The sequence below is a fragment of the Chelonoidis abingdonii genome, chromosome 16 (assembly GCF_003597395.2).
Source record: "Chelonoidis abingdonii isolate Lonesome George chromosome 16, CheloAbing_2.0, whole genome shotgun sequence".
Lineage (NCBI taxonomy): Eukaryota > Metazoa > Chordata > Testudines > Testudinidae > Chelonoidis > Chelonoidis abingdonii.
Genome location: NC_133784.1, coordinates 22,197,958 through 22,213,544, shown reverse-complemented (window position 1 = coordinate 22,213,544; position 15,587 = coordinate 22,197,958). Strand labels below are relative to the sequence as shown.

The following is a 15,587-nucleotide window of genomic DNA, read 5'->3' as shown; positions in this document are numbered from 1 at the left end:
GGGCAGGAGTATGTTTGTAGAAGATCCTCCCCCCTGCTATGCAGCTCTGGCTGCAGAGCAAAGGGGGCTTGGGCTTTTCATTTCATATGCTGCACTTCCCTTTCCTCTTGTGCCCAGCCTGCAACTGGTCACAGAGAGGACGTCCTTGCCTCCGGTTTTGCTTGTGACAAAGCATCCGAGCCGTAGACAGGCCAACACTGACAGCAGGGTTTTACACAGGCGTTTACTTTTAATACAAAGTTTTAACTCGAGAGTCTCACAAAGCTCTAGCAGCAACACGACCACATGCAAGAGGGGAGCAGGGTTAGGAGCCGTCAGCTGGCTGTGCGCTGCCAGCCGCCGTCCTCTGAAGTGGGATGATGCAGATGCTGTTCTTGGCTTCTTTGATTCGCCACCAGCGGCCCAACCTGGACAAGAGAGACACCCTGAGCTTTCGTTTCTACCACTCTCCAGCAAGAAAGCCATCTGGGGCCAAGCCGAGCTCCCTCCTCAGAGGGTCCCAGTGCTCGCACTCAGTGCTTCACGCTGTTCTAGCGCCTGCCAGGGGCTCTTGGAGTGCTTTGCAGAGATCCAGCCTCCCAGCATCTGAGAGGCACCATCTCTGGTCTACAGAAGGGGAAGGTTTGTCTCCATTTCGCCCAGGAGAAAGCAAGTCATTGGTAAGGCTGCCCTGGAGCAATGGCAGGAGGAGTTTCATACCAGTGCCAGCCGGGCTTTTAAGAGGGTTAGCGCCAAAGTCTGCCCTCCCCTCCTAGACAGCCCACTCCTCGCATGCTTCACCCCGAAAGCTTCCCCTTCCCAGCATTTAACAAACCCTTCTTCCCAGCTGAATTCCTAGCTGAATTAAAGTCTAATGCCAAACGTTGGATTTTTCTTAGCCCCCAGCACAGGCTCCACCCCATCACCAGCTCCTCCAGACTGCACACTGCAGAGGGACGACCCCAAGGGCTGGGAGAGGGGCTGGGATTAGCGTCTGGGGCCTTGGGCCAGAGCCCCTGGAGACCCCATGTAGCCTGTAGCTAGCAGCAAAGCCAGTACCTGTGTTCCTGTCCAACCCCAACAACCAGGAAATCCCCAGCATTCGAGAACTTCAAGCTGTTGACAAAGCCGATCTGAGAGAGAGGAAGAGAGAGAGGCATGAGGCCAGTACTGCAGGCCTGAGAGCTATTAGTCTGCCGGGACACTTGACTGCAGCAAAGAGTCCTGTGGCACCTTATAGACTAAGACGTTTTGGAGCATGAGCTTTCGTGGGCGAATACCCACTTCGTCAGATGCATGTCTTGAGTGCAGGGCTCCCATTAGGGCAATGCAACTTCAATCAGGCCGAGCAATTCACTGGCTTCACACACCAGATGGGAGGGAGCCCCTCTGGGTTTATCCAGACCCCAGCAAAACCTGCACCCCCTCACCCCAACCTGCACAGCAGACTCGTTTGGGGAAGAGGAACCCAGCTAGACAGAAGAGGGAAATTCCCATCTCTGCTCAGCCCCAAGCATTCGCTCCCATGAGCCTCGCCTGCCGAGAGGGAGCCTTCCTGCCAGCACGCCTGTGCCCCTTTCTTACCAGGGGGATGTCGAAGAGCGGCTCCAGCCTTCGGAATCCCTCCCCACACTTCCACAGCCGCACGCTGGAGCTGTGCGAGCCTGCGGTCACAGAGCAGAATGTGAGGACCTCGGGTGGCCAGGCCCTGCACCTCCCCCGGGCCATGCTTACCCGCGATCTGCACCGATCCAAGCTAGCGCGGTCTCCCACAGCCCTGCCACCACACCAAGCCCTGCTGGCATCCGTGAGCTCCCCGTCCCTGCCACCCCACCAACACAATGGGGACCACAGGAAGCTGAAGCTGCTGGCTCGGCAATTGGAGCAGCAAGCTGGCGTATTCTAGGGGAAAACATCATCCTGCCTGGGGTTAGGCGGTGGTGGATCCTCATCACACTGGGGGAGCGAGTCAGGACAAGAGAAGAGAGTGATGCAGCGATCTCCTGCCAGTGACACACAGGACAGACTGGTCATGAGGCCGTAGCTCTCTGGAGAGGCCCAGCCAATGTCGCCAGAACCCCAGGAGCAGCATTTGCACCTCTTGCTCCGAGCTCACCAGTCACTTGTTGTATGTGACATGGATCCGAGTTCAAACCAAGCCCTACCTCCCCCTCCTAGCCTGCCCCAAACCACTCCCTTCCCATCCAAGCAGGACTTCCCCACTCCTCAGCTAGTTTCTAAGCCAGGGTGGCAAGCCTGAGAATGCCAGTGGTAGGAGCTGTAGGAGTGGCAGGGCCTGGGCTAGCTGAGGGCAGTATAGGGCCAGTTGTGGGTAAATTCCCCGGGGCTGCCAGGAAAGCAGAGCCAGGTTCCCAAAAGAGAGAAGTTAGGAGCCTGAGGAATGACCCGTCCAGGGCCCTTTGTAGCTGAGCCCCTCAGAGCACTTCAAACAGTAACCCGGCCCTGCCCATCACACAGGCATTGTCCCAGCTGTACAGAGTGCTGGCCCAAGCTGCAGGGAGGATAAGAGCCAGGGAGGAAGCCCAGAGCTGGGAAGGAAGTTGAGATCGCCCAGTTGCTGGGGGCCTGCAATGTACTGCATCCTTCCTCCCCGCCCCAGTCCCAAAGCAACAGCAAAAGCGAGGGTCTCACAGCGCGAGGCACCTGTGGCTACAACATCACTGTTCAGCAGGGTGGCCACCGAGGAGATCCAGTACGGCTGCTCCAGGCCCTGGGCGCCGTGGTTACTGTGCGCTTGTCTCACCGTCGTGAGCGGCTTCTTCTTCGAAAGACCCCAAAGGGCGACCGACCTGTTGTGAGACGTGGAGCGGATGAGGCTATGTGCCAGAGCCCAGGCCTGCAGCACCCCTGGCATGTCTCCAGCAGGGTTACTCACCCGTCATCCGCACCGGACACCATGTGCTCCTCGTTGATCAGCTGGACACAGTCAATGGAGCCCCTAAAATGGGCAGAGGGAAGGAGGAGAACCATTTGTGGTTGTGGGCCCCCTGGGAAGTTACCCTGCAGGGTGCCAGAGCCCCAGAAGCAATGGTAGCTCCAGAACTTGAGCTGAGCGCAGACCGGGCTTCCAACACCACCCCTCAAAGTAGACTGTGCTGGTGGCACTCAGCATGCTTCAGAACAGGCCTCCCTGGCAGCCCCTCACTGCAACAGGCACCCCCTGGAGGTGGAGCATTCCCTAGGTCACCTCCCAGAAGGGCACATTTCCCCTTTTGGCGGCTCCCCCACTGGGATCTGGCATGAATGCTCTGAATGAGTCCTCCTGCCGGCTGAGCTGCTTGCCCTGTGGTTCAGCCTCGCTGGCCTAGTTCCACGCCACACCACTGTGATATAGGAGCTTGGCTTGAGCTGCTTCCAGGAGCTGCTGCAGTGAGGAGCGGTCCCATGCACTATGCAGTGCTGTGGATGGCCGATAGCCAGCCTCCTCCACCCAGCATGTCTGCATCACTCCTGCAGGCACTAGGCAAGGTAGCACGTCCCACCACCAGCTTAACAGGCGTGGCCGATAACCATGCACGAGGCAGGTGCTGGGAGGCATCTGACAAGACACTGGGCTGCAGAGCGGAGGGGAGGTAGAACAGACCAGGGATCGCAGTGCAGTTGCTGGCAGCCACCAGATGGCTTTGGCAGAGGAGATGCCATGGAAGGTGAAGCAGGTTAAGTGGAGCAGATGCCCTGCAGCCCTCCCCACCCTCTGCAGGGGCTGCTGCCCACACCTACTGGTGCCCGTAGAACACAAGCTGAGACTCCTCAGGGATCTTCCAGACCCGGACGGTGCCGTCTCGCCCTCCTGACGTGACGCAGCACTCCCGGCTCAGACTGTCCAGCCCCGTGATCGCATCCTGGTGCCCAAACCTGGAGTCGGGGGCAAACCGAGCAGAAGATGAGACCCAGTCTCAGTAACCCAGGGAGCCCAGCCTGGCACCTTCTACATCCCTTCCCACCCAGGCTCTGCATTCTCAGCCTGGATGGTCACCATCTCCCACCACCGCACGGCCAATGCTGATCACTGGTTCTCCTGGATGGGGAGTTTGTGGCTACAGCCCACCAGGCCTCTATGCCCACAGAATACTTGGCCTCTCAACAGACACAGCTGGCAGAAGACATGGCAACATCTATCTCAGGTAACCACACTCAGGAAGAATGACTCAGGCCCTCAGGAGATTTCTGAGCTGCAGCCACATCACAGCTGCTGATGCAATAGGAGGGCTCCTGATCAGGTGAGCCTGACCATGGGTGCCACCAAACTGAATAGGCCGCTTGTTAGGGCAGGGTAGCCTTGAGCAGTGACCACAGGACAGCTTGGGGGCCAAAAGCATTGCTGGGCCAAGTCTGCTGGAGCCCCCTGCCCAGGAATCCCAGTCTTCCATCTCCAGGGTCATCCCAAAAGCCACATAATCCTCCCAGCTCAGGCTTCCTGGCTCTCCTGCCCCAGGGCACAGAGAACTGGGTCCTCACAGAGTTTCCACGTAGGCGTTCTCAGCCACATTCCAGACTTTGACAGAGCGATCGTGTGAGGCGCTGTACAGCTGGTGAGTGCCCTTCTGGAACGACAAACCCTGTGTGGGGGGAGAGACCGGTGCTAAATACGGAAGAGTGGCTTTAATGCCAGTCCAAAACTGCATTCTCCAAGGCGACTACTCTAGGGAAAGCAGCCAAACTTCCCACCCCTCCCGAGCTCAGCACCTCAGAGGAAAGGCACTCGGCAAAGGGGGAAGAGGATTCCCATGAAGAAAGGGCTCCCTGACTTTTAGGCAGAGCCTTGATATGTTTCCCAAGTCAGCGTGGAAGGATTGGGTGCTCGGAGCCGCCTAGTTGTGTCTGAGCTACTCCCCTCCAGCCACTCACCGTCACAGCGTCTCGATGGCCAGTGAATTTATACAGGTGCTTGCATGTGACAGCCTCCCAGATCATGATCAGCTTGTTCCTGTCTCCTGTGGCCTGGCAGGGGACAGAGGACACTCTCACCAGCAGCCCCTAACAAGCTTTCCTGGGCCTGCATCATCACAGCAGGCTGCATGGCTGCACTATTATGTTCTGCTGCCATTTCAGAGGCCCACAGGGAGACTCAGGGGGCAGAGCCGGCCGGCAGGAGAGGTCTCAGCCAGATGGGAGGTGGGATTCCCCACCAGCCACCCCTTGGTTTTGTTCCCAGCTCACTGTCTTCCCCTGGAGAGCATACAGAGCAAACAGCCTTTGCCCTTCCTCCTCCTCTCAGGATGTCCCATCGGCACCACAGCCAATGCTGGAGCCCAAGGCTGGTGAGATCTAGCCGTGCAGCTGGCCAGAGAGGCAGCGGCGATATTGTGTGTGCCGTCAGTGACGGGTGAATGGGCCCAATCGTGGCACAGCAGCCATCAGCCCTGCTTCTATCAGAGCAAGCTCCCCAACAAGGTTTCATCATACAAGCGGTGTACCACGCACTCACAGCTGACGTGCTGTTTGCAGCTCCTGTATCCTTTCTGGAAGGCGGCAGTGCCCAGCTCTACCTGTCAGAGCAGCCCACCCACTCTGAAGGTGGGCCAGGGACAGAGAGCGGGCAGCAGGGTAGGGGATCAAAGGGGGTTCAGCATTTGCAATGAAGCAGGAAGCTGCCAGCGAGTGCCAAGAACTCAAATGGCAAGAGCCTTCTCTCACTGCGTGACTAGAGAACAAGGGTGAGCCAGCAGGGGAGAGGGCAGGGCCCAGCCGCTCCTCCTTACCAGGTATTTGCCATCTGACGAGATGGCCATGGAGAGAACATGCGCTGTGTGGCCGACGTGCTGGGCCTCTGTCCCCTTCTTCCCTCCAGGGATCACGTGCAACTTCTTCCCGCTCTCCACATCCCCTGCAGCAGACTACATCGGTCACTTCCTGCCTCATTCTGCAGGGCTGCCTTGGCCAGCGTGTCCTCTTGGCAAGCCAAGGGCCATGGAGACAGGGCAAGCGCCTCCCCAGAAGGTTAGGAAGTAGAGAGTGCAAGGCACACCTGATGGTCCCAGCTCACCTGTCTCACTCCATTAACAGGGACTCCTTGGTAATGAGGCAGGAGATACCAACTATCCACATCTGCTCAGAGCAAGGTGCGGGAGGATCACAACAGTAGAATGGAGTTCCTGCACCAGCCCCAAAGCAAGCTGCCAGAGGGCAGAGCTGATGCTGTACTTAACAGTGCCTTCTAGCCCACTGTGAATGCTAAAGACAGACTCATTTTTTCAGGAAGGTCAACTTATTTTGGGCCCTGAAGATCTAAGCATCCATTTCTCTCTCTCTCCCTCCCTCCCCTCCCCCAAAGGCAGTGGAAGCCGGGTGTGCACAGCACTTCTGGAAAACAGGAGTGTAGGTGTTTGGAGCTAAGCACTCAAGAAGTGACGGGACCCCCTCCCCTCTCAAATTAGTGGACATTTCTCAAGATTTAGATCCTGCTTGCAGGGTCAGTGCTGCTCCAGCACTAAAATCTAGCTTGTAACTAAGCAAGAGACTTCCCTTCAGGAGAGGGGGCTACAAGCAAAGTTAGAAATTGACAAGCTCTGACAGCCTGCCTTGCATAGCTCTAACGTGTGAGCACGGCACCTGCCGGGAGATGGAGCACAGCCAGGTTATGGGAGAGGATGCTGTCATAAACAGATAGCTAAGGGTTAATGTTTCTTTTACCTGTAAAGGGTTAACGAAGGGAATCAAACACTTGACCAGAGGACCAATCAGGAAACCGCATTTTTCAAAGCTCAGGGAGGGAATGTTTGGGTGTGGGTCTTTTGTCTGGCTCTCGGCTATGAGAGGGATCTTTCTATCTTCAAGCTTCTAATCTTCTGTTTCCCAGTTGTAAGTACAGGTCTAAGACAATATAGGTTTTTATATTGTTTTTGTATTTACATGTGTGTAGTTGCTGGAATGTTTAAATTGTATTTCTTTTTTGAATAAGGTTGTTTATTCATTTTTTCTTTTAAGCAATTGGACCCCTGTGTCAATCTGATCAGAGCTACTATTTTAATGTGTTTTTTCTTTTTTAATATTAAATTTTCTTTTAAGACTGGTTTCGGAGTTTTTTTTCTCTCTGGGTAGGCTAAGGAAATCGAAGGGAAGGGAAATTCTCTTTGTGTAAGATTTTAGGGAGGAGTTGAATCTGTGCAGCTCAGGGGAAAAGGGGGGTCGTGGGAAGGGTGATTGCCCTCTGTTTTAAAAGTCAAGGATTTTAAGTAAGTAATCTTCCAGGATAACCCATAGGAGTGGGAAACCTGGGGAGAAGTAAAGAGAAGAAAGGGGAGTGGGGGGTTATTGTCCCTTGTGGTGAAGACTCCCAGGTGGCCATCTGGGGAATGTTCTTGTGGGGGGTCCCCCCCGGGAAGGTTTGGTGAGACAGCAGTGCAGCAGAACACTCGGAAATTTTTGGCGTGGTGGCATAGGCTATCAGGTCCTAAGCTGAGATTAAGCTTAGAGTGTTCATTGCTAGCTTCTCATAATTTTATGAACGCTGAAGGTTCTATCGAGTACGGAAGCTACGACATGGTGGCAGCGGGGGAGGTAAGAATCCAGAAGCCAGTAGGAGTATTAATTCTTTTCTCTGCTAGGGACTTTAGCAGAGAGAAAAAGGGTTTGGTTTTTAAAGAGCCAGAGAGAAATTTTTTTTTTCTGTTTCTCTCCTGCTCCGTTAGCTTGCATTTTAAGCAAGGAACCATTAAGGTTTTGCTCAGTTTGGCTTGCATTTTAAGCAAGGAGCCATTAGGTGACAAAAGGGTCTTTTGTTAAACAATAGCACTCCCATTGGGAGTCAAGTAACCCCAGCAAAACACAACCCAGGTAAATAAAGTGGCTTTTGTTTTGTTTAATTTACATATCAAAGATTAGCTAGGAAAACTTAAAAAGGGCACTGTTGCTAGGCAAAAACCCAGGAGACACAAGAGAGCCCGCAGTTCAGACAATAAACACCAGAGGGAACCCCACACAAGAAACAGGAACCATGACTTCCAAGGAAGAACAATCAAAACCACAGACCAAAAGCGAACATGGAAAAGAAACTACAAGACCTAGAAATAAAACAAAAGAGGATGGAGCTGAAAGAAAAGAAAACAAATCAAACTGGCAGCCTACAAAAGATAACAGGCAGCCAAGAATGCAGCCCACCAAGAAAACAACAAGAAGAAGATGCAGCCCACAGAAGACAGATAGAACTCCAGAGGGAGAAACACCAACAAGAAAGTGACAGAGAGGACAATTCACCTCCCCCCCTCCCTCTTCCCCTGAGGCGCACAGATTCACCCTCCGTAAATCTAACACAAAGAGAATTCCTTCCTTCGTTCCTTAGCCTACCCAGAGAAAACTCAAACAGGTCTTAAAAAAAAAGCTTATTAAAAGAAAGAAAAAACACATAGTCCTGTAACAGGTTGACAATACAGGGTCAATTGCCTAAAAGAAAAAATGAATAAACAACCTATTCAAAAAAGAAATACAATTAAACATTCCGTGCAACTACACAATGTAAATACAAAAACAATATAAAAACTATATTGTCTTAGACCTGTAACTTACAACTGGGAAACAGAAGATTAGAAGCTTGAAGATAGAAAGATCCCTCTCATAGCCGAGAGCCAGACAAAAGACCCACACCCAAACATTCCCTCCCTGAGCTTTGAAAAATGCGGTTTCCTGATTGGTCCTCTGGTCAGGTGTTTGATTCCCTTCGTTAACCCTTTACAGGTAAAAGAAGCATTAACCCTTAGCTATCTGTTTATGACAGATGCTCTTCACAACTGTCTTTGGAAATGCTGAAACCTGCAAGCCACTGGACTAAGAAGGGAGGTAGCCTAGGAAAAACTCACATTTGATGATGGAGCAGTCTTTGGCAGCTGAGAAGATGCACTTGTCATCTGGAGAGATGACCAGACAGGTGATGGGCAGCTGGTGACCTCGCAGCACTCGGATGGCTGCTGTATCTGGAGGCTGCAACTGTTCACACACAGCACCTCATTAACAAAGCGCTCTGGCGCCACAGAACTTGCATGGGGTTGTTAGCTATTTTATCCCTGGTGATGGGATACATGCTGACTTCAGTGGGAGCGCAGCACCTCAAAGATCTAGCTGTCAGCACTCAACTCTAGAAGGCCAAGATTTTCAAATATTTAAGATACTTATATACCCCCCCTACCCCCATTACCAATAACAGAGCACTACCAACACCCCTGTGAGGGCAATGCTATTATCCCCATTTTACAGTTAGGAAACTGAGGCACAAACATGACACATGACTTGCCCAAGGTCACTCAAGAAGTGTGTGGCAGAGCAAGGAATTGAACCCAGGTCTCCTGCCATCCAGTCCAGGGCTCTACCCATTAGGCCACATTTCCAGAACAAACCTGGATCCACAAGAGTCCCATGTTAGGGCAGGGCCACCTTGCCCTAACATGCAAATGCTGTTATTTTCAACTGAACTAGGAGCAAGCTCATCCAAGGCGCCTGCACTGGGAGAGAACAGTCGATCTGACAGCCGGGAGATTGAGCCACTCCAGAAAGGGATCACCTGACATGCTCCCACACCTCTCAGGGAGAACGGGCTGCCAGCGACCTTTCCCTGCCCCTACCCAACTCTGAAGCAGAGCTATTCATTCGAAGCTTTGTAAACTTACATCTTTGGCGATCAGTCGCTGCAGTTTTCCCTTCTGTTCAAGCTGTTGAAAGTACAAGGCAGTTAGACACAAGCAGTAAAGCCCTAGGCACTCAGTCCCTGCATATAGAGGCTATTCTGCCCTTACAAGATGTAGATTGAGGACAATTTAGATACAAAAAATTGTTCAGTTGCACAGTCAACTGCTTCACCACGCTTTGGTTCGGCCTGAAATACATTCCAGAAAACCAAACCACCAACGTCACCCAGACTTGTTGCCCTGGGGGGAGGGACAGCTCAGTGGTTTGAGCATTGGCCTGCTAAACCCAGGGTTGTGAGTTCAATTCTTGAGGGGGCCACTTAGGGATCTGGGGCAAAATCAGTACTTTGTCCTGCTAGTGAAGGCAGGGGGCTGGACTCAATGACCTTTCAGGGGTCCCTTCCAGTTCTATGAGATAGGTATATTATATTATAAGCCAATAAAAAGCATAGGACAAGAAGAACAGTATCATATCAAACCTGGCTCCAGGAATCTCTCATGAAGTGTTAAATTCATCTTACACTGAAGATGTGCTTCCAAAGTCACCAGCCTAAAGCCATCTTTTTATATCCTACCCATTTATAAGAAGTGCTGTGTACATCACCTGAAACTGGATTTAACCAATCAGCTTTCTATGTTGTTTTTCTGGTACCATGCTGTACCCCCTTACCTCTTTGTTCTGAGAGCACGCACTCCTGTGAAGGCACCTCTGCAGTTTGCAATATGGTAGAACATGGGCTTATCTTTTTTCTTTGGGACATTCTAGTAGTAGCCTGAGAGACTTACTCCCTACCTCTTGCTATGGTAAAACACTCTTGTGTGCTGATCCTGAACGTTTTCCTATGTTCCTAAGCCAAAGCTTACTCCTGCAAATGCAGGGTGTTATGGGATACTTGCCAAGGGTGGACAGAATTGTGGAGAGAGTACACTTGATCTTAGCCATGAGGCAGTGAACATAACGTCCCAATACTTATATTAACAGTAAGCCAATACATGTGTTGGGCAACCTAGGTGGTGGGCACCTTAAGAATGCTGATGGTTTAAACAGGAATATGCAAAGAGGCCCATAGGTGCATTTACCTCTCTGCCTAGACACACTGTGTGTGTGTGAGTGAGTGAGTGTGTGAGTGTGTGAGAGATTCCATGCAGAGATTCAAGTCACTTTTCCCCAGCTGGGGGATGTTTGGAAGGCAGAGACTTAGGTTTACTCTGGCCACTTAACGGAAGCTGTGGTAAAAGTCAAATGCACATTTGTGTGGGAGTGAGCAGACACTCATCTCAGAGATTGTAGCCATGAGACAGGCCCTCAAGGGCAGGCTGAAAGGAATTGGCAGGGGAGGAGGGGGGAAATCCCCAGGAGCATCAGAAGGGAAGAAGCAGGTGCAATTCAAAAGAGAAGATGTCAGCAAGCAAGGAGCCCCTGAATCCATTAACTTCTCTCCTCCAAGCAGCCTACTCACCACATCTTCCTTCAGTCGACCAGCAACCAAGTCCTCTTCCAAGGCCTCCTCTTCTGCCTTTTCCGCCTCTGCCCAAGAGACGAGCACAGAGACAGCACATTAGGAATGGAGCTCCGCATGCACAGCAAGAAGGCTGGTGACATACGACTGAAGCAATGAACATTCCTGCATTAGCAAAGCTTATTCTCCAAGAGGAGGAGCAAGCAGCAGAGAGCCCTCAAAGAACTACACACTAGAAGGTTAGCACAGGCTTTTAACTATGCAAATACAAGGTGTTGCTCCCCAGTGATTGCTTGGTCAGATCTCCTGCTCCAGACTTAGACCCCAGATCATTGAGCACACTCTAATTTACAGTTGCTGTTGACCAGGAAGCTGACCATGCATCCCCCGTATCAACATGTGGAAACTTAAGCATTCTAGCTCTTGCATTACCGCTTTAAGGCAGAGTTTATCACTGTGCCTATGCTATAAGCAGTTCCTGAGCATACTTCAGGACTTCATCTGGCTGCATAAACGTTTTATATCTTTTTCTAGGGAAAATTTTTAAAACAGCTGGATAGGGGGTGCTGCAGGTGTGACTGACACACCTGAAGCTTCCTCACTGGGTCACTATTTTATAGAGGTTCTTATGACAAGTGTGGCATTGTAGGATCCAAGCTTATAGTCTATGCATCCTTTGGCACCCCACACAAATCTTGGGAAAACATGATGGGCTTGCTGTCATGTGGAATGCAATCTTAAAGCTGCTAGTGTTTCAGAATGTTCCTGCCATTGCAAAGTCCTATTTTGGGTCAGTTCCCTGCTGGGTTAGGTGGTGATTTTGTCAGTTCAATGGGAAATGGAGCCAGGGCTTAGTGTGAATGCAGCTGAAAGCTAGAACTGCATCATGCCCATGGCTCCTGTATTGTCCCCACTTTAACAAGCATTGAAATGGATGTGCAGAAAAGGGATGGCCTTGCCCAACATCTCACAGTAAGTTGGCAGGGAGGAGAGAGACTCTAGGGCAGGGTTTCTCAAACAGGGGTCGCCGCTTGTGTAGGAAAGCCCCAGGCAGGCCGGGCCGGTGCGTTTACCTGCCCCATCCACAGGTCCAGCCAATCACTGCTCCCACTGGCTGCAGATCGCTACTCTGGGCCAATGGGAACTGTTAGAAGCGGCACAGGCTCAGGGATTTGGCTCAGAGCAGCAATCCGCAGCCAGTGGGAGCCGTGATTGGCCGGACCCGTTTGAGAAACCCTGCTCTAGGAAGGAAGCCCTAAGGGTCAGTGGCCTGGGAGAAGCCAGACCGTCAGGGATAAAGCCTGGGGAGGCAGCCTTCTGTAAGAGAGGAAAGGCCCTGCAGAACCTGGGATGGGGGCAAAGCCTGCAGAGGATCAACCCTGGGAAGGGTGGAAGAGTTCTGGTACCTCTGACCTGCGACACTGTTACCCAAAATGCATGGGACTAAAGCATGACCTGACCAGAGGGGCATGTCATGAGAAGAGACCGCTGCAGGGCTGGACCAGCGGTCAGCAAGGGGCACTAGATGAGGAAAAAGATGCTATGCCACACCGATCCACAAGGGGGAACTCCAGCGATAAGTCCACTATCTTACATTACCGCTGATCAGACTCCTAAAATGAAGAACTGCAGGTGCCAAACTCAATCACACCTGCAGGATAACCAGCCTTGATACCCAGGATATAGTAGCCCAGTCTAAGGGTATGGCTACACTCGAAACTTCGAAGCGCTGCTGCGGCAGCACTTTGAAGTGTGAGTGCGGTCCCAGCGCTGCATGTACTCCACATCCTCATGGGGTTTAGCTTGCAGTGCTGAGAGCCGCGCTCCCAGCGCTGGGGCACTGTTTACACTGAGGCTTTACAGCGCTGTATCTTGCAGTGCTCAGGGGGGTGTTTTTTTCACATCCCTGAGCGAGAAAGTTGCAGCGCTGTAAAGCGCCAGTGTAGCCATGGCCTAAGAGTAGGAGAACTGCAGAATCCTGTCCCAGGCTAGACAAGGCCTGATACCTCAGGTGACGCACTCAGAGACCAGCAGCTTATTCTGCAACTGTGGCAGACTTTATCCAAGAAAGATAGTATTTTACATAGCAGATGACTTACAACGAGCTTCAGGACATAACAATGCAGATGACAAAGAAAGCATTTCAGAGCTTTTCTTTCAAGTTACTTGGAACACAGACAACACATCAATTGTTACATGTCAAGACAAACTGTAGATTCGATTTGTGTAGCAACTGGGAAACCTATGCTGAATTGCCACATTTAGGAAAGTAAGCAAGCAGGAACAGAGTATGAGACACCGCATTTTTGTCCCTTTTAATTTTATACTTCTCTGTATACTAGTAAATGCATTAAACTATTTAGATTGTCCCCAAGGAGTTTAGACTGCCTCTTCTTTTGGGTCTGTGCTTAATAGTAAATTTCATCAAGCAAAAGCAACCAGTCATTACAGCACTGAAGCCTGAGTATAACAGGGAAGAGGCACAATTCCTGCGTGCAAATCAGTAAGGAAGAGCAGCAGAGCTGAGGTACAGCTACTAATGTCCTCGCTCCTCAATAACATCCCCTGCACTGCCCAGCCACATGCACCCAGCCTGCCAAATACTCACCCTGCTGTCGAAGCTGCTTCAGGTAAAGTTTGGCTAATCTCAGCTTCTTCTCCTGTGCTGTCTCTTCAATCTCATCTGCCTCATTGTCCTTCTTCCGCTTCCCACCAAATGTAGGGCTACAGGGGAAGAGAGGGAGAGTGGGGGTCTCTTCCTCCAACCCTAACACCTTTCACTTTATAGACCATTTGTAGTCTAGTATCCAGTCAATACAATCTACTTTTGGACTGAAGTCTGTGTACAGAGACACATTCATGCACAGCAGTTTAAGTACATAAACAGGCACCACTCAACTTCAATTAGAAGCGTATAAAAGGACAAGTTCTTTGTAATTAACCAAGGAATAACATGAAGTGGAGAGGGTCCCCACCACCTAGTATTAGACCCCACATTTCTCAAACAGTGGCCCCCACCACTTTAAGTGAGAGGGACTGTGAAAGTCTGGCTTGGAAGGAAGTGTTTTGTGCAACTGTAACTATAGTTCTGCAAGATGCCAGCCAAATGAACAGGATGGAACAGCCTGCGTAGAACCATGGAGACAGATTCTAGTCTATGTATGCAGTGGAGTGGTCTGGGATTTTTTTTAATACACCCTGTGGTGATGGTCCTTAATTCCTGGGGGAGTTCATTTCCCCCCACTGAACCCTTGGAGGAGGGATCTCTCTCTCTGTATTTCTATGGCCCTCACCCCTACAGTGTTTGGGCACCTTGGAGTGGAAGGAGGGGTGTGCGTGGGTAGGGATGTTTCCTGGGTTCTGCTCTGCAAGGTGGTTATCGGAGGGACCCTTTGGGGCAACACCCACGGGGCGGGGGGGGGGGGGGCGCGCGCTAGTGCATTACCTCTCTGCATCGGAGTCGCTGGAGATCTCCTCATCCAGCTTCGAGCCGGCTTTCTGCCAGGATTTCTCCTCTGCATCAGGAACCTGAAGAACAAAACCCTCTTTCAGCACATCCTGGCTACAGCAACAAGAGGGGGGGGCGATACACCAGCCCACACTGTCTCCCCTCTCATAACTGGGAAGGAGGGGGGCAATGGGCAGGGAGCACCCACTCCTTGCAACCACCCTAGGATCCCCACAATGTTGTCACCTCCAGCCCACACTAATCAGAGAAAAAGTGATAGACAACTACCTTAGCCAGCCTAGGAAATCCTTGCTTCCTCTCCCATTCCCCATAACCCCTTTGCACCCCACCCACCTCCGTTCCCCTAGCTCCTACCAACCCCTCTAGCCTTCCACCCCGTTCCCCCTACCCAACTCCTCCAGCCCTCAATCCCCCAACCCAGCCTCCTGCCCCATTTCCCCTACCCAGGACCTCCATCCCCTGATTTCTCCACCCAGCACCCTGCCCCATTCCCTCTGTCCAGCCCTTTTATCCCCTGCTTCCTCAGCCAGCTCCCTGCCCCATTCCCCCTAACCAGCCCATTAAACACCTGCTTCCTCAGCCAGCTCCCTGCCCCATTCCCCCTAACCAGCCCGTCCCCCGCTTCTCCCAGACAGCCCCCCGCCGCCCGCCCGGCCCCCTAGTCCCCGATTCCCCCAGCAGCTCACTTCCTGCCCTAAGCGACCCCCATCCCCATCCCCATCCCCATCCCCATCCCCATCTCCTCCCCAATGGGCGCCCTTGTTCTTGTTCCCGCCCCCACCTTGCGCCTCCTGCGCCCGGCTCCCCCCGCCGCGGCTCCTCGCTGCTGCTGCTGCTGCTTCTTCGCTCCCGACGCCGCCATGCTACTGCCTCCGGCCCAGGACGCGGCTCAGCGCCAGCTGCACGTGGCGCTCTGGTTCCGCCCCTAGATCCCTCCCATTGGACAGAGCCACTCTGGCCACGCCCACGATTCCCTCTCCATTGGTTGGAATCACTCCCAGGTCCTCCCCTCTGTACTCGCGTTCCTTTCAGGGCAAACGC

The 15,587-nt window shown here is 52.3% G+C and overlaps 1 protein-coding gene across 2 annotated transcripts; it reads right to left on the bottom strand.

Moving 5' to 3' along the window:
• Window positions 1-209: 209 nt before the first annotated feature.
• Window positions 210-15,419, bottom strand: RRP9 (ribosomal RNA processing 9, U3 small nucleolar RNA binding protein). Of its 2 annotated transcripts, none has more exons than XM_032791170.2 (15): window positions 15,328-15,419; window positions 14,523-14,605; window positions 13,686-13,801; window positions 11,078-11,145; window positions 9,600-9,641; window positions 8,796-8,922; window positions 5,703-5,827; window positions 4,849-4,941; window positions 4,459-4,559; window positions 3,721-3,855; window positions 2,876-2,938; window positions 2,632-2,789; window positions 1,564-1,643; window positions 1,039-1,112; window positions 210-407 (listed from the first exon to the last, which is right to left on the bottom strand). In XM_032791170.2, exons 1-15 carry the CDS (start codon window positions 15,406-15,408, stop codon window positions 305-307), a joined length of 1,449 nt encoding a protein of 482 aa, XP_032647061.1. In that variant the 5' UTR covers window positions 15,409-15,419; the 3' UTR covers window positions 210-304. The 2 variants fall into 2 exon arrangements, with proteins under 2 accessions (XP_032647061.1, XP_032647069.1); XM_032791178.2 differs by having other exon boundaries at window positions 2,644-2,789.
• Window positions 15,420-15,587: the final 168 nt, after the last annotated feature.